General features: G+C 41.0%; 1 protein-coding gene across 19 annotated transcripts in view; it reads left to right on the top strand.

The window, feature by feature from the left end:
* The window catches only part of hspg2 (heparan sulfate proteoglycan 2), a 165,131-nt gene that overhangs the window by 33,125 nt on the left and 105,417 nt on the right, over positions 1–26,589 (top strand). For 17 of the 19 annotated variants that reach the window (XM_021323026.2, XM_021323024.2, XM_036141530.1 and 14 more), the window contains exons 2-4: positions 14,806–14,935; positions 15,183–15,233; positions 24,607–24,672. In XM_021323026.2, coding sequence (XP_021178701.2) covers positions 14,806–14,935; positions 15,183–15,233; positions 24,607–24,672 — 247 coding nt within the window. The remainder of the gene's footprint in view (positions 1–14,805; positions 14,936–15,182; positions 15,234–24,606; positions 24,673–26,589) is intronic. The other 2 variants (XM_036141581.1, XM_021323027.2) reach the window with 1 other exon arrangement.

The following is a 26,589-nucleotide window of genomic DNA, read 5'->3' as shown; positions in this document are numbered from 1 at the left end:
TTCAAGCCTTGCTTTTGGATATTTAGTAGCTCCAGTACAATACGTCTCTGTTGGATGCATTCCCACTGTAGAGAGCACTGATTGTGTCTAACCCTCACCTATGAATATTTACTGTTGCTCTGCAAGCAGCTGCAAGAGATATTCTGCAATGTTTTAACTGCAATTAAAATATATATTTTTGCTAATCTTTAAATGATAGGGTGCCGTGTTGAGTTTCCAGTGGTGCACAAATTCCAAAAAAAAAAAAAAAAAGCTATCAGGTGTTTTCTAATGAAAGTGATGCAGCTATTTCTGTTCTGAATTTTGCCACTTTGACAACAAGTGACAAATTATTCAGCTGTTTACTTTAATAAATTATTGTTTCCTTCTCATCTTGATCTAAAGGCTGAGAGAAAATCTTGAAACCAATTAAAAAAAAAATGGAAACTAAACATTTTAAAATCATTTCGGAATAAATCGTTCCTGACGTTTACCTATTTACTTTTTTTTTTTTTTTTTTTTTTACATGGGGAATCTTACAGCATGCAAAAACCTGGACTGGGTCTTCAGGGTACAGTTTGCTGACTAAAGCTATTAAGCAGCAAAAGGATAATTTTGTCTTGAACGTATCTCAGTGGTTCCACATCCACGGTAGAAACCATTCACATCCATCTCGCCAGGAACATTCTTCAGCTAATTATGTGAAATCCCTAATCATTTCCAAGCAAGAAAGGACCTAGATCTGGACCTAGATTCTGGGTCTATCTTGGTGTCTTCTCCCAGAGTTATATCCACAGAACATCCTCCTGGTGACATCCAGATTAGCAGGCAAAAAGGAATCTGCTGTTTCTTCCCTATGCTGGGGAGCAGACGGTGCTCTCCAAGCTCCTTCTGGATCACAGATCTTCTCACAAGCCGTGTTTCCATCAACGTTTTTTTTACGCACATTTTGAAGTCTCACATTAGAAAAGGTTGATAGAAACGGCAAGATTTGAAATAACCTCCTCAACCTTCAACACGAAGGGTTTTACGCTCTCTTGATGTTGTTTTTTAAATTTAGCTATAAACGGCAGATGGAAACACATTTGTCGAAGAAGTTCTGACCTAGCAAACATGTAGCTCACACGGCTGATCAGCTGTTTCTGTTGTTGGCGTCCTCCAGGATATTTCCATGGGGTTGCATGTCTTTACCGCAAGTAACATACTAGTTGACATGACTGAACAATTACAACTTGCCCGACGGCGACACATTCCTTAAAACTGCTCTCTTGTTTATTTTAGATGTGGTCCGTGCTAGTTTGCAACAGCTACTGCCTTCATGAAATCAACTTCTGATGAAATTACGTTTTGCTTAGCCTTGTTAATGCGTCTAATTTGCATTTCCTTTTTTTGAGACATTTTAAAAGTTTGCTCAAAATCCGCTTGACAATTGGATGGAAATATGATTTTCTAAGGCAGAACAATGGCTCTGTGGCAGAAACTCATTATGTAGGTATGAATTGCAGCACCCTGCATTTATTTTCCATTTTAATTAAAAGCTCCTTCAACAATAGTGGTTCAAGTGGGAGGGTAATTTGGGGGTCTTAAAAACAGGAGAACACGCTGTTTCTGTTGTTGTTGTTTTTAATGTCAGAGCAATTGTGTTTCTTTTAATGGCATAAACGGCTGAGAGAAAGAATATTTTTCCTTCCATTGACCTTATTTTCTTTTTTGCCTTGGAAAAGCTAACAGATATGTGCTGAAAAAAAAAAGTGAGAATAGAAGAGAGCTTTGATGTGCAGGTGGTGGCCAAAAAAAAAAAAAATCTACTTGGATAACAACAGGGTGTGTTGTGATGATTTAGCTCAAAGGATGTATTGGGTCATGAAATACAAAACATGGATCAAAAAAGTCATGGTTTGACACGCTCAGCATGTCGGAGCTTCTACGGGGAACGTTGCCGCATCTCCCTGAAAAATCCCAGCCAGTTAGGCGATAGCATGACTTTGGGAGCCATCGGAAAAGTGGACTTACCAACATGAAATTACTCCCCACGGCCAGGACACCAGGAGGACATGTAATTCCCCGGCCAAGAGGCCTAAAGGCCATTCTGTTCTCACAATTTCAAAAATCTATTATTGTCCGGACGCGCTTGATTCTCTCCCGCCTCTCGTGGGTGGAGGTTTTCAGCCATGCCACCGTTTGATTTGTTTCAGAATCTCTTGCGATAAGCTACGGTTTTCTGCTGTCCTCGCTAGACTTTTCCAGCACAGTGTAGCTAATTGAGTACGATAAACAGGAGGCGGTTCTGAGAGGGAGTGGGTTAACGGAGTGAGCTGGTTCTGGCCTGTGATTATGTGGGACGCTGTGAGTGCGGCCAAATCAACAGGTGGTAGCAGATTAGTTGGTCCTGAGGCGAGAATGAGTGAGGCAGAAAAAGAAGAGGGTGAATTTTTTTTTTTTTTTTTTTTTTTTTTTTTTTTTGCCATCGCCGTGAAGAAACCGGAGCCACCAAACAGCTGTTTGTGCTTCCTGTCTAAAGCTTTATTCCAAAGCAGACCTTTAAATCAACACAGGAGAATCTGTCATTGGGTGTTTAAGTTTTATAACGATCTAAAATTATTTGGACAGACATCAGGCTTGAATATATATGCTCTTATATTGATATAGGCCCACCCATAGCAGCTTCAAACCTATTAGTGATGCCTTCCACAAGGTTTAGGGCTGCGTCACTGGAAATATTTAATCACTCGTCACAAAGACCATTTCTGAGGTCAGACGCTGATGTTGGATGAGAGGGCCTCCACTGTAATTCATGCCAAAGGTGTTCTGTCAAAGCAGCTTCAGGACTCTGATACCTAATTTGCTCATTCGTGTCTTTATGGACTTTGCTTTGTGCACCGGTGCACAAGTCCCGTTGGAACAGGAAGAAGCCAACTCAAAAAGTTTCCCAGAAAGTTGGAAGCATGTAATGGTCCAAAATGTGGTAATCCAATCCACAGCTTTTTGAATGCTTCTCTCTGAGCTCCTTTTTCCTCCAACCAAGCATTTATACTTCTTCAAGGACGTTCTGGATTGGTTGAAATCCGGATCACCTGATAAATGTTAACACCGAGCCTCCTGAATGATGCCCACTTCCTTCAGAGGAAAAGAACAGGGTAGCTCCTCCACTTTGTGAGATGCCCCATCAGAGCATTGAGGCACTAGACAGCGCGTCAGGCTTTTATGTGCACAAGCGTTCAAGTTGAGGCGTTGGAAGCCTTTTTGATGCTGAAAAAGCGTTTGGTCTGGATTCAGCATTTGGCTTATGTTCACACTGCAGGCGTGTGCGACCAAAATCTAATCTTTCGGCTCATATACGACCCATAACTGTCTTTTTCATGGGAGTGTGAAAAGCCTAATTCCCCATTCCCTCCTACCCAAAAAAAAATTTAAATTAAATTTGTGCCACTTCCATATGTGGTACCAATTGGGTTAGGTGTCGGATATTTTTTAAAGCGTCCGTGGTCTGAACGGTCATGTCGCCTTTCATCCGTCCTGTCCTGGTTCTCACTTCTCTACAGCGGAAAAGACCTTTGTTAAAAGCTGTGCTGTTGTCTTCTTTCCTTTCTTCTTGTTAGGGTGTGGTCTTGATATCGTCGGCTTCCACCACTCCTCAACTTCATACTAACACAGAGACATCGGTATCTGCTGTTAATTTATTTATTTTTTAACAAAGCTTCATTGAACACTTCTAATGACAATCCGCCATTACTTGCATAAACTCTGCGGCTGTGTGACGTCTTCTTCTGTTATCTGTGCAGGCGGGTCACTTTACGAACTATAATGGTGGTCGTATTTAAATAGTAAGTATAATCAGATTTTAGCAAAAAAAAAAAAATCTAAATTGAGCATCAAGACCTTCAGTGTGAACGTAGCCTAAGTGTTTGAAAAGTTAAAACCACATTGCGACATCATGGACCCCACACCTTCACTGATTGTCTTAGCAGCTTGGACAAACATTCCAGATTGGTTTTGTCAACCCTCTTTTATATTCCCTGCTGCGAGGTGACGGCCCTTGCTATCTTTTAACATTCTTGAACGATTTTCTTTTCCCTTTGTACTGTTAAACTTGGTAACAGGGTTGATGATTACCAGAGGTTGAAATGTTTCTATGCTTGGCAGTGAACATCTTGCCGGTGGATTGGCCTCACTTGCTCCTCTGTGGCCAGTTTAGTGCTTGCTTGAAGTAGGAAAAATGTCATTGAATCTTTTTTTTTTTTTTCTGCAGCTAAATCTCGGCTTTATCTTTCTGTTGAGGCGGTTGTCGGTATCCGTCTCAGATAAACGTTAAAGCAGCTCAGATCGCTTATCCTGTCGGGTTCTCCGGTGGGAGGAAAAGCAGACCTCGTAAAGTGACACAGCGGGACTTTAACAGGGACTCTCTCCGTTATAAATAAACAAGAGAGGGCTGGAAAAGCTGGAGCGGCTCGACTCGTCCGGGCCTGCGCGGGTCTCAGCACCTCGGCTGTCAGCTGTCGTCTGGGGGGAACTGGAACCCGGCCCCCTCGGTCCCCTCCTCACGGTCACCGGAAACTCACACACTACTGGCACTATTTTCAGACCAAATTGCTCGGACAGTGTTTATGTTTACTGGGACATTCGGTTTATTTAGGGAGAGATCTATACTGCGCCGTGTGACTTTTTTAGGCTTTGTTATACCATTTTTGTCTTGGAATAGACCATCTCCGTTAATCCCTGAATACAATTAGTCAGCCTCTTCCGCCAGCAACGGCACCGTGTTAAATACAGGAACAGCACAGTTTTGTTCTTGGCCTGAAGCGGTCTGAACGCCGTGTGGTCATGAGTGAGGTTTAGGCGCAAGCGTTCCTTAACACCTGCATATGTAAATAGGGGAGAGATTCCTGGGCTTTTTGTTAACTGATACAGGGAGGGTTAGATGTTCTGTAGTGTCGAGTCCTGCTAGGGGCCCCTGTTGAGGGGATAAAAGAAAAGACGGTGTTTCTGTGGCTGTCAGTTGGGCTCCACGCTAAGATGCTTGGGCAAAATGTGGTCATGCTCCGTTATCCCACCCACAGTGAAAAAAAACTACTTTTTGTCACTTCGTTGCTCTTTAGACCAATCAGCTTTCTTGTCATTTCTCCATTCTTTGAGCTGTAAAAGTGCCCTGACAGGTACCATTACGCTGACATTCGGGCTCAGGTGTCTCGTTTCACAGCCAGCTTACGATCCCTGTTCGCCGTCTGGTCGCCGTGTCGCCAGCTTGTGACCTTTGGCCTGAAATACATTACAGTGACTCACACAGTTTGCAAGTTATGGGGCTGAGCTCCCTGAAAGTTCGTAGTGTTTTTATTTTTGACCCGCATTGATTTTCCAGTGAAGGTTTATTGGCGGAATGACTCGGGAGACTCGCAGATGCAAGCCTCATGGCCTTGGAAAAGGTTTTATACCCCTGAAGCTTTTTAATATTTTTACCACCTCAGTGTATTTTATTTCATAGACCAAAACAAAGCAGAGCAGAACTGTGAAGCCTAAGAAAAAGTAAAAAAAAAAACATGGTTCTCCAGTTTTTGGATAATAAAAATGTAAAAAGTGTCACATGCATTTTTATTCAAGGAGCCTCAGCAGTACGGGAAGCCACTGTAACATTTGATGCACAGACATTTGTAATAAAAAAAGATTTGAGTTTATTTAACGATGAGTGATGTTTTTCTTAGTGCACAACAAGAAAAAGGCGGTAAATGTCTGCATTTTATTGTTTGAAATTTGATTTCCTTTTCCACAGATATGTATAGCTGTACCTTATACACAAGTCTGCACAGGCCTGATTCTTATTTTGACAACAAGGTGTTGGTAGAAAGAGCAGAGAGTGTGTAAGAGTGTGTGTGTCTAATATAGCTGGAGGCAATATTTGTCTGCCACGTACGTCACATAAAGCGAAACGACAGTAAATCATCAAGGTGTGGCAGACACAGTTTTCCGTGTGGATCAAGCTTTTCCATTGGCAGGAGTTATATCAAGATTCCTCCCCACAGCTTAAGACAGTTCTTGGCTCAAGAAAAGAAAAATCAAGCCATATTTCAATAAAAAGTAAATCAAGTTATAGCGTACTGTTAGAAGAGTTCTGCTCCGATCAATATATATTTTAGCTAAAAAGTTATTTAACCACAGCAGACAGGGTGTGTAGCTGCGCATTGCTCAAATAACCATTTCAAAGGTGACATCCGTTAGTTGTTCAAATTATGTTTAGATCTACTTTTATAATATCTAGATTATTGGCTTTTGGGCATGGTCTGAAATATTTTTTTACAGTGTCATAGCCTACTTTTGAGATTTAATTTAGGATGTAGAACTCAGAATTCAGTTGTACCATCACTAAAAGATTTTAGCAACGGGCATAAAAAGCTAGACATGAAGTAAGCTTGTGAACAAAGCTGTGGTTTGGGCCAGCGATACGTCGATCAAATTTGTTTGGCTGATTTATGATCTCTGGATTCTGTAAAGCTCTGACCTGCTGATACAGATTTTAGGGGATTCAAACTTCTCTTTATGAACTTTACCTTCTTGCCTTGATTGAACGTTAATTGTATTAAGAGCAGAGGTGACATCCAACTGTGTGTGTAAGATAGCGCTCACTGTAAAAAAGGGTTGCAGTGATTTATATTTTATATTTTAGCATTATTTGCATAGGGGGTACATGGCATCGCAATTGGTAGCAGTGCTTGCCTGCAGAAATAGGTTTCTGGATTTAAATCCCAGACCCGGGGCCTTTTTGCTAGAAGTTTGCATGTTCTCCCTGTGGATGCAGGGGTTCTCTCCTGGTACTCCAGCTTCCTCCCACTGTCCAAAAACGTGACTTTTGGGTTAATTGACATCTCTAAATTGCCCTTAGGTGCTTGCGTGGGTGTGTGCGTGTGTTTTTGTGCTGTGTCTTGACCTGTGGTGGACTGCCAACCTGCACAAGGTGTGGTAGGTGTTCACCCAATGACCGCCAGAGATAGCAGTCATTGGGAAGAATAAGCATGTGCAGAAAATGGATTAACGAATGAATGGATGCACAGATAATTAGCCCAGTTTGCGTATCTAGCTGTAAACAGCATGTGTATTATCTTGGAAAAAAACCTAACTTTGCTGTAAAATGCTACTGAGGTTGTTTCCTCAATTTGCTCCTTGTCCAGTTCGACAAAACATCCACAGGGCACACAAATCTGTTTTGTGGCAGAAGGCTCCCTTTCTTACCCAGAAAAAGGTCAGGTACACTGGGACCAAAACTGTAAAAATAACAGAAAAAGCAGAAGGAGTAGCATGATCAGCCCCTGCTGAAGTCCTAATCTTTGCTGTAGAAGCCTGAATCAGAAGTTTCCTCTGTAGAAAGTTTACTTTTAAATACGTTGCTATAGTTTCCCCCCAAGGGTTTGTTGTGAAACCATCTCACCGATGATGAAAATGACTGACTGAGTGTTCTTCCTGCTGTTAACTTCTCCCATAGTGAAGAGTGTTGACGTAGGCCCAGTGTGTTAGCCCATAGGTATGGTGTGTTTACTGACCAGGCAAAGCTCAGATTTTGGAGTTTCTGATTGGCCAAGTCACTGGTCAAGGCTGCCCGATCTGAAAACTTTCCATCTGCGTTCTCCGGCTGACCTTCAGTGCCTCCCCACTTAGGAGAATGTGTTCAAAATAAAGGCGACCCAACTCAACACAGCCGTTTTCAAAACCTGGCAGTGTAATTGAAACATTTTGTCTACATGAACCTTTGTTGGCTACATGAGACATGCTGTTTAACTTATTTGGGCTTCAAAGGAAACCAGTTTATATCCACAAACACACAGTGACAATGCAACCTTAATTTAGACAACTTTTATAGGAAACAGTGCCACATTCAGTGCTTGTTTGCAGTAGAAAAGAAAACTCATTGTAAAATGCCTGGCATGGCTGCTGCGTGGGAGAGTGAATGAATGTCCTGGGGGAAGATGGCCAAGCAGGCACTCAAAGCATGCGTTAAAAAATGTGGATTTTTCCCTCACTTTTGCCTCCACTCTCTCAGTCCGGTCTTCCGGAAAATACCCAGTGGTGTTTGTTGCACCCACAGATTTAGTCATCACTTCAGTCAGACACATTGACAAGACAATTGCAGACTATGCCAAGCAGCATTCGTCCAGTAAATTTAGATTACACTTTTTGTAGAAATGCCAAAGAGCAGCAGAGAGCAAAAGGGCCCTCAACTCATTTAGCACGTTCTCCAGGTACAGGCGTGAAAAGTTTCTCAGCGCAAAAACTGCTCCAAGACAATTTTTTTCCCACTCATGTTCACATATTTTCCCTTTTACCACAGTCTTGCACATGCTTGAATTTGCAAAACAAACCATTTGTCTTTGACATATTTTTTTCCCTCTAACCTTCACAAGGTAAAGCATACTGGGAAAAACAATGCACAAGATCATTTTATGTTTTTAAGACCACAAAATAGTATTTTAGTAGTACAAGTAGTGTTTTAAAGTCCTAGGTTTGGTGTAATCTATCTATCTATCTATATATCTATCTATCTATCTATCTATCTATCTATCTATCTATCTATCTATCTATCTATCTATCTATCTATCTATATATATATATATATATATATATATATATATATATATATATATATATATATATATATATATATATATATATATATATGCCTCTCGCTCAGTGAACGCTGGAGATAGGCACCAGCAACCCCCGTGACCCCATGAGGGATAAAGCGGTTCGGAAAATGGATGGCTATATATATATATATATATATATATATATATATATATATATATATATATATATATATATATATATATATATATATATATATATATATATATATATATATACTCACATACACCGGATTATAGGCCGCATTACATATTCTTCCCAAGTGTGTAATATCACTCCGTCCCTCCGGTAGGGTGACCAGACATGCCCAATTTCCGGGGACAGACCCCGTTTTGGATGACCTGTCCCTGGCAAAAGCTATTCACCCAAAATGTTCCTGATTTCAGTGTATCATGATGGAGTAAAAAAGTTTAGTGCAACAAGAAGTATTTACCCGGTCTTGCCGCTGTCCCGACGTAGAAGAGCTTAGCTGAACGCACCTTCCCCGCCTCGTTGGCGTTGCATATAACCATGCAATATTGATCAAAACTTTTATCTCCTTTCTTCCTCATTCAGTTTCCAGTTTGTACTTAAAAGCCAGTCATCTTCTCAGCATCTAGATGCCTAAATGCATTGAGGTTCCACTGACTATATGATTGCTGTGTTGTGCCAGACCTGATTAGTCTCAGTTAATGCTCCTGGATCTCCATCTCAGATGCCAGCACACAACGTAAAGGGAGTTGAGGGATCCTGCACCTCGTGTGTGCCTGGCAGTGCATGGAGGGGCGTGTGGCCTTTTTTCTTTTTAGTCCGCTCCACTTGAAGAGTATGTGTCAAATCTTTTCATTCACATATCGCTCATTGCAGTTCAGTTTGCATTCCTTTCCTGTTTAGCGCATCCTGCTGCTTCCTGTTCAAGCACCTGTTGGTCTGTGGGAGGTAAACGGTGGACTGTAGTTGGTGAAGAATGGTGGGTCCAGACTGATAGAGATTTATATTGTCTATTTTGTTGTTACTTGCATTCAAGGTCAATCCTTGCCACTTAGAGCAGGTGCTTGCAATTGGAAATATATTTGTCATCTTACTATGTATTAGAGCTGGATGATAATTCAATGAACATATATATCGATGATAGAAAAAAGGGTCAATAAAAATTTCCATAGAATAACAATTTTCCTTCCTTTTGCATACTATTCATGTAGGTTAGCATTGCATCCTCCCAACCAATCACAAACGCTAACCCAGGAACGCTCCGTCAACAAGCTTCGCCCCCTTCATAGAGTTCATAGAGCAGTTCTTTTTTCTTTTTTAAAAACTTGCAATTTTGGTAAAAAGTTGGTTGAATAAAGGGTTTAGTTTGAATTCAGTGTTTGTGTGTTCTGTATCTAAAAATAAGTTGCTAAACAACAGCATAAAATGGCCAAGGCTGCTCTTAAAATATATATTTTGAATTTTTTTTGATAATTATCTGTATCAATCAGTATGATTTCCATTTTATCGATATGCTTTTTTCCTTTATCGTCCAGCCCTACTACGTATAGGCTCATCATACGGTCAAGCGGGGAGAACTGATGAGTTGTCTGAGCGTCTGTTGCTGCTGTTACCACCACGTTCTCACAAGAGAGCATTGTGTGTGAAAATCTAAAAGGTTGATCTCACTCCAGTTTCTCTGGCTGCATGACACATCGACCCTGCCTCCAGAACGGTTCTCACACATTGTCCTTGCAGCTGTATCAGAGGGTTTATGAGCAAAGTGGGCGATATGGAGGCCCCTGAAGGATTCTTCTCACGCCTCCTCCGACAGGCGTTGAATGTCCCCGAAGTGTTGCCAGGGTGGGATTGTCTCTGCGTGATTGTGTCGGACTTATGTACAACTGAAATCCCCTAGTACATAAAAAAAGAAAAGAAAATAATGCATACTACAGACATGCAAATCCATTTTCCTCATCAGATGCAATAGTGGCTACAGCTGTTCCAATGTTTCTTCTTCTGCTAGTTATTAAAACCCCAGCTTAGTCGAAACATAAACTTAACCCTTTAAAGCCCGATACAGGTAATTGTGAGAATTAAAAAAAAGGTTGCTATAAAAAAAATTAATGTCAGGCTTTCAAATTTTCTTTATCGTTTTTTTATATGTTAAACCAAAAATACATTTTCCTCATGTTTTCTACATTTTTGAATAGGATGTGTAAAATCTATATTTGTTGGTATGTTGTAAATGGTATTTTCAGAAAAATACTTACTTTGTTGAAGGGGTTGACTTTTCAGAAGTGTTTGTATCAAAAATTATGCATTTGAAGTCATAGGATTACCTTGGTGGTTGGACATGAACCAAATAGTCATGTGAGTAGCTGTTCTTAAAACCTGCTAGGGTGCCAGCTAGGGCTGGACGATGTGGCCAAAATGTATATCACAATATATTTATACATTTCTGTCGATATTATACAATTACGATATCAATATAAACAAAATAAAATCTTCAGAAAGACTGCGAAGAATGCCCACAACAAATGCCTGTACAAACATATGACAATTATTTTTGCCACATTTATAAAACTTAATTGTAACATTTTAGAAATATTTGCTTTAACAAAATAAAACATAAAATTACATAAAACCCAGAACGTCAGTCAGTGACAAGCGCTGTAATCATAGGCAGTGATGTATATTGAGATATTAAAAATGTCATATCACCTTTATTAAACAAAGTTATATTGCGATTGATACTGAATTATTGTCCACCCCTAGTATCAGTACAACTGGTGGCAGCTAACTTTTGTTCAAATACGAAGAATCCGCATAAAATGTCAGATAGATTCCCCAATCAAGATATTTTTTGTCTCGCATGCTGATCTGAGTCATTTAAGCATTTGCTGATAAAGTGGTGTGAAGTAAACATAAAAACAATGCGACACACATACTTGATTTCTGATTTTTTTAAGCAGAGATGATAGAAAGTCTAAAAAGACTCAGAGAGCTGAGGTATTTCAGACCAACCAAGCAACGTTTAGCCTGCCTTCAGGGACCAATCATGTTTCAAACAGCAGAATCAACAGAAACAGATCTTTATTCTGGGTTTTTGTCTCATGTGATTTGCTGTCCAATAAGACTTGTAGCACCTTATCTTTTAAGGCAATCGTAGTGAGTTGTGACCAGACGTTTTCCTAAGTAACCAGTGGAATTTGTAAGTGTAGGAATGTGTGTTGGTCATGTTTGTTCTTGTGCGTGCATTTCTTTAAAGGGTATATTTCTTCTAAGCATTCATTTAACTGGAGAAAAGTTGCCGGTGGAGCTGGAGGCAGGTGAGCTCCGGGTGGGGTTGAGTTCACGCAGTTACTGAGAGGTCTTTATCTTGACGGACAGATAACTTTAACACCACAGGCGTGACTCGCAGCCACAAGACTTGGAGCAAAGGTCAAACGTGTATCTGAACTTGAGTGCAGTTGCAAAGTGAGGGGGAAAAAAAATGCCATTTAGCTTCCCATTTCTCCTTTACCTGAGATCCGATTGATATTTGCTGTCTCAGCATCCACTGGAAACATAGACTCCCCCATCAAAGTAGGTTTGTGCCCAGGTGGCATCCAGCGTGTCCAGATCAGACCTCATCCCAAGGGAGCTGGAAGCAGGAGATGATCACACCAATGCTTGTCTGGTCGGCAGCACTGAAAAGAATTTGGTTAGTCAGCAGTTTCCTTTCGCGAACGGCCCGGGAGTGTTGTTGTACGGGTGTTCACTCAGGGAAGAGAGGATTTGGGGGAAATAGGATGGTGGAAATAGGAAATAGGAACTGGCGGGCCATGCCAACTGGAAATGCTTGGGGCGGCATTCTGCCAGAGTCATATCTAAACTTATGGGCAAAATGTGGGCAGGCTGGGCGCTCAGATGGCGAGAGCCGCGATAAAACTCACATTGTGCTCCAGTCAGACGGCACGGTGAACTTCATCAAGATGATCAGATAGGAGGACGGCTGGCTAAGCTTTGTGTCTCCTCGCTGAGTGATGTGTTAGCCGGTCGTACCACAGGAAGATGTTCTTAGTTTCATTACTTATTTGAGTTTGTAATGGGTTTATGTGCTAGTGCTTTTTCAAATAACAACGTGAGGAAAAATCAGTATTCGTTGTTCCATTAGTTGTATTTTCAGGTCCACAAATAGCTACATGCCCCCAGGTTGGGGTTGGACATCTTATTCACAACACAGATGGTCAATCAGTAAACAAATGGCTAAACATATGTGGCACTCAGATAAAAAAACAGGTATTATACTTACCTTCCATTCATTTTCACGATAAAGGCATTAATTTTGGTCTTTTGTTTTTTGCTTTTAGCAAAAATCTAAAGGAAGATGTTTTTCTTCCTTTAAGGGAGTTGATAGACGTAATGTTGGAAAGTTTACCTTCACCTGTGATGTTTGGTTGAGTCTGTCTCTTTGAGAGCCCAGTTAAGCGTTAAAAATTGCTCAGATCTTTAATTTATTTATGGGAACAAATGCAATGTGTGATGACAATATGACTTGCAGTCAACAAATGTCTGTTTTGTGTTGGTTCCATGGCAATGCAGTTTTTATTAATGACATTTAGGTCAAACGTCTTAGTGGACCCAATAGTTTCCACTGCACTAAAGAACAAGCATCACCAAACACAATGCTGGTAGGCCAAGCACTAAAACATAAATGCCCCCCTTAACTTTTGCACTAGAGCAAACCTACCAAGACAAGGTTGGTCACCCAAACTGAAACATCAATTAAATAACCAGCCAAGAAGTCAATGGTTACTTTGGGGGAGCTCCAGAGATCCACAAAGCTCAGGTGTGCATGTCTATCAACAGCACAATTATTTGTTGTGTTCTACAAATCTGTCCTTTATGAAGGAGAGGAAATAAGAGAGTCATTGTTGAAATAAAATCCTGTAGATGATCCAGTTTGGAGGTGATTTGCAAGAGACCAAAGTAAAATATGTTGTGATGCATGATATGGAAGGAATCAAACACGGACGTGGCCTGAACGCGTTTTCTCAACTGGAATACGGTGGTGGCAGCATCATGCAGTGGGATCTAGTTTCTTCAGTAGGGACAGGGAAGCTTGGAAGATGGATGGAGCTAAATAAATAAATAGCAGTATGAAAAAAAAACTATTAGAGACTGCAAAAGGCAGGAGTGAAACAAAGGGAAGTTCCGTTCTCCATCAAAGCAACAACCTTACAAATACAGCGGAGCTCCACTGGAAGGCTTTTAGGTTCATTTGTATGTGTAATAATGAGTAATATTTCCCAATCAAGCCCCAATACATTAAATTTGTGGCTTTTAGATGACTAAACGTCTAAAAGGTCAATACGAACAGTAGTTCTTTGTGATACGGATATTGTGTACCCTGATACTGTGATAACCACAGATATACTTTAAACATTGGGCAGTGCTTGACACTGTACTGTAGGAGTGCGTGACTTCGTTTCAAACATAAACATGTTAGCTATGTGACAAAATGTTTGTCACATAGATAACAAAAAGGCAATTATATTTGCATTCTCTTTGTCCTTTAATATTTCTCATCTAGGTTTATGTTTTAAGTGAAATGAGAAAAGTTCTTGGCTGGTATTGAAGTTTTTTTTCCCCTTGCTGTGTCTGTAATCTGGTCTTTAACCATGCATTCTCATGGTTTTATGTTTGATACTGTTCATATAATATCATTTTGATATGCTGCACAAATCTCAGATGTTTCCCCTGCTGCTGGCGATTATATAATGTTTCAGCGATATATAAACCCTTCCTGGTTCCTGAATAATGATTCAGTTGTAAAGGGCTTGGCTTGGGACTCTGGATATATTCCTTTGCGCGGGGGATGTGGAGTTTAAAGCATAGTCAGAATTGTGTCATTTGGATCTCCACTGCAGCTGCTCGTTCTGGCTTTGTGTCTGTGCTGTCGGATTCAGCCGTGAACATCTGTTGCAAGAGTCCACATTGAGATGGGGAAAAAAAGGCACCGCAGATAATTGGATAACATCTTGGAGCCTGGCCAGTGAGCAAGCTTGGATAACCTTTTTATTTGCATGCAAACTCTTGAGGGGGACTCCACGTGATAATGGATGGTAAAAGTATACACGTCACAGTGCTCCATTTCCTGTCTCTGATTTTGTTTTCCTTCCACCAGTCCAAAGCCCATGCATGGAGCTGGGTGTAACCGTTCTCTGCGGAGACTTCAACCCCCATAAATCTCTTTGTTTGTCCCAGGTGACTCAGGCCTCCAAGGTGTGGGGAGACCTTACGCTTCCGGAGGATTTGGAGTCCGAAAAAGATGTCCAGACATCTCCGAGTTTACTGGATGATGATGAGGACTTTGCAGCGGATGAAGCTTCGGGAGGTGTGTTTGCTAAGGGGATGGGTAACCACAGCAACAGCTGCCCTTAATTAAGCCATGTTTTCATGATGCTGTTCTTACTTAGTTAGTTCATCCCAAATAAAATAAAAAAGAAATGTTGCTTAAGGAATCATAATGAAACACTATAGGATTTTGACTTTGCGACACACTTAAGTGAACAAAATTGGTGTTTTCTTGCAATCGGATTCAACCGTTGACCTCATCTTTACTTCTGTTTTGTCCTCCAAAGAACGACCCAGCGGAGAGGAGGACGGCAGCACCCCAGAGCTTGATACCACAAGTAAGCATCCAGGGAATCTAGCCGAGCTTTAAAGGATCCTGTGTTTGTGTGGTGGTTGGGCGAACCTTTTAACACCCCTGTACCTGTGATTCTGATTTCTGCATTCGGTCTGTGTGTTTGTGTCTGTTTCTGAGTGCTGAATGATGAAATCTGCTCTTTCTGCTGCACCTTCTCCTCCCTCGTCGCCAGTTTGCCAGAGTCTGGTCATAACACGAGGCTCAGGCTTTGCCTCTGAGACATAAACACCCCCCCCCTCACCTCTTTTATCTTTTTTAACCCATGCCAAAAAAGGTGGCGGCAAAGTGAAAGAAAAAAAAAAAATCAAAAGCTTGATGAACAAAGAGAAATCCATCACAGCCCCTCTGTTTTCACTCCTTTCCCGCTTTTTTATATAGACCCAAGAAGTGCTTTATTTGAGGGGAGCCGTTACATAAAAGCATCCACTCTCACCAAAAGCCTTATGTATTAAATAACTGGCTCAATGATTATAATTCCTCATTTTTTTCTATTTAGGTGATGGTTGTTACACATTTGTTCCCAGTTTATATTTGGATTTTCTTCCTTCAATTTTCTTTGGCCTCTGAACAACATAATGATTCACACAGACTGTAGCAGATGCTTCACCATGGATAGATTTTATTGTCTTGCTTGGTGAGTTAGAACCTAAAATCAAATCAGCTTTACTAATGAAACACTATGAGGACTCCAACGAGCCCCAAGCGACTGTGCTTCACTGGACTGTAATTACAGTACACAGCAGAAAGGGCCGTGGAAAGTTGGTAATGGTTTGTCCTTTTGGTTTTAGTCTGTGGGTGTGCTAGCTTCTGTCTTGGGCTGGTAATCTGTTCAGGGTCAGATGTAATAAGATAGTTAACTTCTGGCTAAATTTGAACCTCAGTAATACAGTATATAGCAGTGGGATGAGATCTTGTGGCATAAAATCTCATGATATTGAAGCACGTCATCAAAGTGATGTCTGTCACTTTCTGGTAATGTGGTTATTATGGGTTCTGAACAGGTGGGACATTTGTTTTAGCTCTGAACCCTGTTGTATCTAACTTAGAGACTCTTATTTTAAAGTAAGAATGGGGCGACTTCCTGTTTCGCCGCCTTGTATTGGCATATATTTTTGTTTTAACTGTTCGGCACACTTGAATTGTTCTCTGGCTGCAGAATGGTGCGAAAATGAGTGTATTGGCACTAAAATAAAGGGCTGTCTCACAGCTTTTACTGAGATAAGATTACATCACAACAAAGTTTTTTCCTTTTACACCTTTAAATAAGATCATCAAATTCAGATAAAACAGGATTTCGAGCTGAATGCACTCAACGTCACATCTGGGGTTCATACACTTAACAAGCTGATAGCAAGATAGACTTCACTTTCATGAGAAATAACAAAAGATTTTAATATGGCAAAACCTAACATAACTGAAAAATGGCATTTACTACAGAATGGAGATTTAAGGTTTATTTTTAGGTGTTTTTCAAATGTGTTAATTACACAATGACACTAAATTTACATCACTATCCTATATAATATAAGTTAGTTTATCATCTATGACATATCAAAAGCTGGACACCTTTGATCACCCAGATGCATCAAGAACCATCATTCATTAATAACTGAAGGAGCCATATGGACAAAGCATAACTTTGAGAACTCTTAGTTATGCTCTACAATACTTAATTATATTCCAAAATGTCACTGTGTAAAATAGAGGCCCTTTGCACATGAAAGCCAGCCAGGCCCTTTGGCTGTGGGTTGTACTGGAGCTCTTGACAAAAGTCATGTCCGTTTCTGTGACTGGCTGTAAAAATTTTGCAAAGTATGCTGGGATTATAGAGCAGTTATGCTTCCTTTAGAAGAAAATGGGAAGTATACAGAACACTAATCTGCACTAATTACAAAAATATGGCTAAAGTTACAGATGCTGGATTAGCCGTCCTCCAGTCCTGAAAGTGATGATATGAAGCCAAATAAATGCCTCAGCCCTGATCCTGTACAGGTGCACACATTACAAATCGTTTGAGGGAAGAAGACAAAATGCACCCGAAAGGCATTTTCAAAGCCAGAATGGAGTAAAATGACCATGGAGGAAAGGATACATATCAGGAAGTGGATGACCTTCTGCAGTGTAAAGTATTAGCTGCAAGGAATTAAGCGTTTCATAGTAAAGCAGTGTACGTTTATCCAGAAATGCATGATCAATTTACTTTATTAAAAAAATGCCTTTTCATCCCATACCTCCTGCTTCTTATGTGTTGCCACTTTAAGCTTTAGGAGCTGATTTCATCATGGAGGTCTGATTGTTTTGTTAGATGCACTGGAAGCTGACGTCAGGATTTGGACACATGGCATCATGTGCCCAACTCTCAAAAATAGCTCTGTTTTGAGGCCTCAAATGAATCTGAGCAGTTTAAGGAGCCAGAGGAAATTTTTAGCCTCGCTGACATTGAAGGGTGCTGACAGTCGGCAGTTGTGACAGATGAGAATAGTAAGGTCCCTAAGTGGGAAACAATAACATCAACAGAGGCTGAATGAGACCCTATCTTTTCTGATAAACATCGTTCTTGAACGTTTTAGTAATTTGCAACCTCATGCAGTGAGTTGAACTCACTTTGAGAGCTGCTTTCTGCTAAACACAGATTGACAGATACAAGAGTAGAAAATACAAACCCAGTTTGTATTTAGCAAAGACATTTCCCGTCAATTTCATCAGTTTGATTGTTTTTTTTTTTTCCCCAAAACATGCCTGCCCACATGTAAGTCAGAGCTGCTTTGTGGTTTGCTTAAAAGAGAATGGAGGTGCCTCTCAAGAACAAACGTTCTTATCTCAAGGGTGGCTTGCAGACTTGCATTCTGCTCGGTGTGATCACTACACTAAGATTGGACGAGGGAGAATAACTCCATATATAGATCTGAGCTGCACAGTCCTGGGAAGGAAATTCACCTTCCGGTGCCGAATGTGGAATATTTTGCTGAGTGGCTCTGTCCTGTGAGCTGTCCAGGCTGCCCACCCAAGCCTCTGCCTTCCTTCCCTTTTGCAGTACTATAAAACGGGAGACAAGAGTTGCCACATTTGCCCCCATTATGCTGAGTTTCCTGTTGTGTGACCGTCTGATGAGGCTTAAGCTATGTCTGTTTCCTCTTTGTCTGTCCAAATCAGTGGAAAACATCTGGGATTTAAACCTGTCAAAACGAGACCGTTTTAAATACATCCTTTGTCCATTGTTGCTATTAGTGCCACGTAATCACAGACTGCAGTCTCCTCCAGAAATATGAAAGTAGCGACCCGTCTCCTCCTAACCTTTCATCCTGACCTCCACTCTGAGAACCCAGAGAGACTTCTGGAAGGCAGCGTGGGCCCATATGACCCGTGAGAGCCTTTTCATGTTCCAGAGGCTCTCTGAAGGCTTTCCCTGCGCACTAATGATGTTGGCCGGGATCGCTGGAAATTTAAGACACAAAGGTTATGTCCGCTAATTGAATGGAGATGGGGCCTGGAAGGTGGCTGCTGGGGACAAGCTGTTTCTTCTTCTTTCTTTTTTTCCAAAGACAACACACTGCCATGTCGCTGGATGCTAAGAAATTAACGTAGAGCTATTGTAAAGACAGGTTTGAAAATAGTGTCGTAGCTTGAGTTAAGGTAATTTTTCTCTAACTCAAACCATACAGTCATGAGAAACACCAAGTGTGTCCCCGTGATTCAATAACTTGTGGAGCCGCCTTCAGCTGTAGTAACTCTCAGTATTGGTTTTCTCCATGACCTTATCAGTCTCTGACATCATTAGAGGAACTTTGGCTCACTCCTCTTTACAGAGGTGCTTCAGTTCATTAAGGTCTGCTGGCATTCGTTTCTGTACAGTTCCCCCTTCAGGAGCGGACTCAATCCTTAGTCCTCAAGAGTCGATGTCCTGCAGCTTTCTGCTTCGATGCACCTAAATCAGATCATTTCATTTGCAGGACTCTGTGGGACTTATTTACAGAGGAGGCTATTCAGCCATTTGATTCATGTTTATTGGGGCAGGGATACATCTAAAAGTTGCAGCCTTTTATGCAGTTAGACGTCAGGGCTTTATTTTCTGCTTTTGTCATGCAGTTTGAAATTGGCTGCTGGGTTCAGTGATATGTAGCTGCCAACTCTCAGCACAACTCTAGGCCTCAAGACTTCTCTGAGTCCCCCCAGGGTCCTTCAGACTTCAGACTGCTGTACAAGCCCAGAGTACTACCCGTCCACCACTGTGCTCCACTGCTTTCCAAAACAAAAGTAAAAAACAAAGCAACTGGACTTGTTTTTCGTAGTTGAAGACGTTTCGCTTTCTCTCCAGGAAGCTTTCTCAATTCAAAAAAGTCTGGAGTAATGTGGAGTACCAAGCTTTATACTACTGCCAAATAAATGCCTTGTAATGGCTTAATTAACAATCTACCAAAAGGGAGTACTAAAAGCTTGGTACTCCACATTACGCCAGACTTTTTTGAATTGAGAAAGCTTCCTGGAGAGGAAGCGAAACGTCTTCAACTACGAAAAACAAGTCCAGTTGCTTTGTTTTTTTACTTTTTTTTTGAATGACCATGACCTGGATGACTGAGAATCTTCATCAGCATATGCTCCACTGCTGGTATGAGAAGCTTGTGCTGATACGCTGTCTTTGGTGATTGCCAAGCATAGTACAATGTATTTATCTCTACTTTGGTCTCTTCTGTGTGGAGGACATTGTTCCAAAAGACTAGAGGTTCATTTAGATGCAGCATTGCAAACCAAAGGCATACAGTAGAGTATGATTTTGGAGTTCTTAGGTAGATATCACTAAATACGAACAGGGCATAGTAAGTCCTTGGGGTTCATGTCTTTGAATCTGTTCTCCTCACTCAGTAAAATTTGAGCAGTTGATGATTTGTGGCTTTCAGCGAGCTAAAGGGTCTGCTGCTGGGAAAAAAAGATGGTTTTCCTTTCTGATTACATCAATTACTTGTTGATTCTTGCTGAAAAAATGCAGTCATTGTTTGTATTAGGTCTAGATTCAAAGCATCTGGGTAGTCCGTGTTGTCACTTTGGCCTGGCTGCGACCAGGCCCACCCACTTGGTTTAGCTGCGGTTAGTGGTCCGAGAGGGATGTGTGTCACGGTGGCATTACTTTTATGAGTGAGCGATTCAGGCAGGCTCTCAAGCAGCAGAGGGACAAATGGGGGCAGCTGCAGTTATTTTGGAGAGGTCTTTGTTGTTGTTCTGAAGAGGGGCCTCAAGGTGGCTTCAAATGTATTTCAAATGGCTGTAGTCTCATCTGTAGACACAGTTGGCATCATGGGGCAGACGAAATAGTGTTGCTGAAGGACATGTTCGCGTTGCGTCAGATCCTCCCTTCACAAACTGCTGATTGTGTGCTTGAGTGTATACAGTTTATTCCAGCTGAACGGACTTAGTCACTGATTTGAGTCCTATGACTGAATCCAGCTCTGCGATCCTCCCCTCTGTTGTGCCAACACCAAACGACTGCCTTGGAGTTCTTCACTGTGCCACTCCTCATTAGGAAAAAATATGTTTGAGGATACATTCAGCCAGCATAGTGAGGTAGACAAAAACTCTAAGGCTTCTAGCTTCCAGTTTTCATGTGTTTAGGTAGCTCCCACATACTGATCTGTACCACAGTACAAACTAACAAATGAAAAGGGAGCACAGATTATGGTTCATGGCCAAATATTGTAGCTATTGACTTGGCTTTCAGTTGTACTGCTGTTTTCCCAAATGTGCAAGTTTATTTGGATAAAGCTCCACAGTTGATCAGTGGCTTCCTGTTTCAACACAAGGGATTATCCATATCGAATATTTGCCTCTCCAGAGGGTTTTAGGTGCTCAAAGGGATTGGTCATTTCTTTCTCTCCAAGTCAGGCTCTGTGAAGTTATTTCAAGGAATTAGGCTTGCGTTTATCCATTAATGTAGTAATCTTTGCTATGCTTTCCTTTCCTCCATTAGAGCTAGTGAGTTTGTAGAAAAGTGAATAAATTGTCAGAGTGGTGAATGGTTACCTGGTAGTTAGATCAGGTCATTTGCTGATTTTAGCATATTTTCATCATTTACAACAACTCTCAGTGAAACTTTTATACCCATGAAATACAATTTAGTAATAGTGGGATTTAAAAGACTGCGTTTCACAGGAAACTGACATTATTTTCGTTGCTGATTTCCTCAAGCAAACAGCCTTACAGTGTGTTATAACGTGAAATAATGTTGGCTGAGACTCCCAGCAATCTATTTGTACTCGGAAGTCGGATGTTCAGAGATTCCAGTTGGAAATACAACAAACATTTCCCAGATGTCAGAATTCTGACTGGGAAAGACTTTCGTTGAAGGCAGCTTCGAGTTTGATGTCCAGTTGGCTTCTACACATATAAAATATAGTGAGACGTGCAATTATGCAACTATTTTAACTCAGTCGGGATGTAATTCACAGATCCAAACTCAGACTTTCAAGACTAATGTGAACCAGCATTAGAGCAAATTGACAAGTCACAGCTGATCAGGCAGATTGATGCAACCAGTAACCTTAGCATAGACTGACATGTCAGTTGAAAAAAAAAACACATCAACTTCACAAAACTGTATTTATTTCACAAAGTTTACACAATTAACGTTACCTAATGTGGAGTCGTATCACTGAGGTATGAACATTTTCATATTAAGTAGTTTTATGTGGGGTAAGATAACTGTTGATAAAAAAAAACGTCTGAATTTGTAAATCTAAGTGGATAAAACTGAATAAATGTAAATTTTTATTTGTTCCTTGCTGTCAACTCATACATACGAGTGACATCAGATTTTTCATCTGTGAGGATACAAGTTTAGAAGTTATGGATATAAATTACAAAGATACAACTTTGCAACAATACAAGTACAAATCACAAAGTTACGAATATGAATCTAAATCACCTGATGAAGTTGTTACACTCCGTACCAGTTGGTGAAGGTAATGACCTGACATCAGATGTTTCATCTCCAGCCAAATACCCTTAATAATAGATCCTAGCTCCTGTTCCTTGACCTTTCATGGAGTCAACAGTAAGAACGCTATTGCGAGTAGGAAAGGCTTCGTCAGCGACGTCGAGGACACAGCTTCATTCTGCTGTGCCAAATTCGGACAGCCTTTAACTCTGATGTCATTACGTGACTGAAACGCTCATGGATGATGAGAGTCAAATCCGGACCTACAGCCTTCCGAAAATGAATTACAAAATGCACCCTCGCTTCTCTCCAGCCATTTTTGTTGATTTCTGTGAGGGGGCATGTCATGCATAGGACACCTTAAGGCTTCTTAGTGTCGGTAAGGAATGCTGTGGGGTTCCCAGGCAAAACTAGCCATGGGAGGGAGCATACAGGCTTCTTTTCCTACCTCCGTTCTTACTGACTGCACTATTCGGACTGTCATGGCGACTGCTGACACACTTCCACTTTGGCTAAATAGTCCTTGCTCTATAAGGGTATTCGGATTTAGCCCAAGTTCTGTTTTCTTCATCTTGTTCCTCTTCTTGTTTAATGGTGATTGGTGAAAAACCTTCAGGTGCATTATTGCCACCAACTGGAAGGCGCGTAGCAGCTTCAATCGGGGAGTCTAGATTCATACTCCTAAGTCTGTGATTTGTACTTGTATGTATTGTTGCAAAGTTGTAACTTTGTAATTTTTATTCGTAACTACTAAACTTGGATTCTCTTAGATGAAACATCTGATGTCACATGTATGAGTTTATCACAAGGAACAAATAAGAATCTTACATTTATTCACCTTTATGGACTCACATTTGGAATATTCAGACACCTATGCATACATTTATATTGACAGTTATCTTACCCCATAGTTTTACAGTGCTACAATCGGTGGAAATGGGTAGCCCCTCTGAATGTTAGCCCTTCGCTTAGGTGAGGATTTATTCCCTTTTCTGCAAACTCTGCCACAAGTAAGAGATCTCTTACTAAAATTACTTTCAGCGGAGCCTTGCTTAAGATAATCAGGCTGATCCGTTTAAGCTTTTTGGGTTGAAACTGATTTGACTGATTTGTTTTATTTAGAGCTGGAGGCCCAGAGAATACACAAATCAGCAAAGATAATAAAGCTGATATTCCTTCTCTGACTCTCCTAATGGTCAGATTTTTAGAAGAAAAAACACTATCAATGGACTTTGAAGTATGGACGGTTCATTAGTTCCAATTAGTTTGGGCTTCTGTTCTCAAGGCACAGATCTTTTGGAGAGGCCATGTTTTCAGTCATCCTTTTCCCACATGGGCTTTGTAGATTAAAAGTGTGTAGCCTTTTGTTTCTTTGGTCTAACAGTCTTATCTTCACTGGTCTTTTGGACGTTACTGCTTGAGATACAGTCTGTCTACAGTAAGCCTTTGTGCTGTTTTTTTTTTAAACTCAATTCCAAATATGTCAGTAATGAGCTTCAGAATCCATATGGTTTATTGCATGTGCAGATGTGAAACAGCTGGATCCAACAACAAATGAGTTGTTGTTTACTGGTGCCTGTTGAACTTTATGGAGTGGACTGCTAGAGACCCGACTGGAGCGTAAACATCTGTCTCTGTTGTGGCTCATTATCATAATTTCTAAAGTTTTATTTGTTTAAAAGATTAAATAAATCATCAAACAGTAAACATGCCTGCAGATGCAGATGTTATAACATCATCCTTTGTGCAACTCGTCCCACTTCCAGAACCCATCCAATCCTCGGAACAACTCAGACCCCTCTTCAGTTGGCATTTCATAGCCTGGTTCAGCAGAGCGAGTGGAAGAACCAATGAGTCACCACGAAACAAAGAGTGCTCATTGTTGCTTGTTCCAGTGCAAAGTTTTAAAGAAGTCTGATGATGCTCATTTCTTCCATTGGAAAAGGGAAACAGGAAGTGCCTTGTCCTTGTGTGGCGACACCATCTCGGGGTGGATGTTTGTGTCAGGTAGCAGAATTGGGGAGAGGACTGAGTCAGTCAGACCAGCGATGTCCTCCAACCTTATTTCCTGGTGCGTTCCAGACAGACATTTGCCCTACACAAGCCATTGTTCCTTTAAGCATGTCTATCTTTAACATGTGGATGGTAGCGAGCACTTGGGAGTGTGTCATTTTCCTGTCTTGGTTTTTTGTGTTTTGTTATTGCAACTTCAAATTCTTTATCTGATTGTCCTTTTCTGTTTTCTCTCTTTGTTTCCCCTTCCTGAAACTTTAACCTTACCCTCTCTGCAACTGCCGGACTAACTTTGATCACTCCTTTCCCTGTCTTGCTTTGCTCGTTCCAACCTTCACCCTCAATTGCTGTTTGTGCTCTGTTGATCTCTGTCTTACCCTCCCATTGCTTGCTCTCTGCTCCCTACCTTCGTTGTTAGCCATTATCCGAGAGTTGGAGTCTTGGTATCTGGGACACATACAGAGCCCAAATGAGCCGGACTACAGTAAGTCTTCAAGCACTTCTTTCCCTCCCTTCTTGTTTTTGGCACACACACCTGTCACCTGCTCCGCTCAGGTACGCTCACATTTCCAAGCACTCTCCGAGAACATCTCAGGAAAGATTCAGCTCGGGTATGTTGTGTTTTGTATGTCTAGTGCCAATGGAAAAATGATGGGGGATGTTCCATTGAGCAATCCGAAGCTCATCGCGCTTGAGTGATAACACTTTCATTACCAGCTGGAGAAGATGTTTTGGAAACTCGCAAAAATGCGCTCCTCGCTTTAATTAGAAAAGTGCTTTGAATGATTTTCCTCCTTCTCCCAGTGTGACAAACCAGCTGTTACTCTGTGGTTAAAGAAAATGTGCACAGCGGTGTTTTTGATTCTGATTGAGACTTTGCAAGCTGTGGGAGAGCACACCGAGGCCAGCCTAATACTGAAGTGAGAATTCATCTCCAAGACTCTCCCAGAGGGCACATAGTGGGGATGGAGACAGCTTTTTGGCTGTGCACCAGGACGAGGGTTAAATAGTAGGAGTGTTGTCTGCAGGAATTGAACTAAAACAGAGCCAGCTGGCAAATTGATATATAAAGACGTACAGGCTGTGACTGATTTCATGACTTTCAGTTTTATAGCACTCCTCTTTAAGAACTATGATATATCAAGTAATATGTGCAGCATTCAGAATATTTTACTCTAGCCATCCAGTCATGTGGCTCTGTGACTAAACAAAAAGAGTAGTTCTTGAAATTCTGATTTCCTTTTCTTTTAGGGTAACATCCTTTAGGTTTTGTACTGACAAAACGTGACCCAAAACACAGAGTTACTTTATAATTAATGGTGTTTGTTTTCTGTTCGAGTTTTTATTTCTGGTTTTCTTGAAGATGCAGTAGGTAGATTTTCTATAAATGTATTTTTTACATATTTGTTAAAACTATCATTATGTCCTGACAGTAAAATATAAGGTGTGCTTGTTCAAATGTATGGGCTAAATCCACGGTTTTCTCAAAATTCCCTACTGCAGCTTTATTACAGGTTTGGACTTTAATCTTATGGTCTACTTAGGAGCATCCAACAACTAAAGCCCTGTCTATAAACTAGGGTGAACCCTGCCATAAGTGGCTTTGTGAAAACCATTTGCAGCCTAGATATAGAACAGTGAGCATATTCTACCCTGACTGCAACTGGGAGGCACTGCTGCGTGAGGCCTGGGTCGCTTGGGAGCAATTTGAGATGGAGGGATGGGCCCAGGAATCATCCTGTGCTTCTCATGAAGAGTGAGAATGATGCATGCTTCCACGTCAGCGTCTCCAGTAACACCAAATTCACTACATTTGTCACTGGTCTTTTTTTTTTTTTTTTTTTTTTTAAGTAACGTTTTCCCTTTTCCCACCGTAGTTCTGAAAAGTACCTAAATTAAGCAGCAAAAGCCCTATTCACACGGGATTAGTTTTACCTGGGGACCTCATGTAATAAATAAGTTACCCCCCTACGTCAGCTTTTTATGTGGTGCATTCGCACGAGATAACCAAAGCCAGAGAGTTGCTGATATTTAATGACATCTCTGCTACTTATCGCGCATGAGCGGAGCAGCTGTGTAATAGAAGCAGTGCAGCCCTTTGCCTGCCTATCACAATGTGCAACAAAAGCTAGAGCTAGAAAGTTGTGGTGGCTAGAAATTCAACACTAAGTGCAAGCATTTATACAGTATAGAAACAGGCTCTGTGTTACGGTTTGGTAGCTAGGCTTGTTTTGCTGGCCCCGGACTAAGGGTTTTCTAAACGCTCCCATGCAGCCTCAATACTTCACCAAACGCAAATAAAAATGTGCCCAGGAAACAAAAATAACCTGATTTTGAAATTTCCGATTGGTCAGTTGCTAAAATTCTGATTCTGATTTTGCAGTGCATCTTTAGTAATATA

This window comes from Fundulus heteroclitus, chromosome 1 (assembly GCF_011125445.2).
Source record: "Fundulus heteroclitus isolate FHET01 chromosome 1, MU-UCD_Fhet_4.1, whole genome shotgun sequence".
Taxonomy (NCBI): domain Eukaryota; kingdom Metazoa; phylum Chordata; class Actinopteri; order Cyprinodontiformes; family Fundulidae; genus Fundulus; species Fundulus heteroclitus.
Note: the sequence above shows the minus strand (reverse complement) of the source record. Positions and strands in the feature narration are given on the sequence as shown.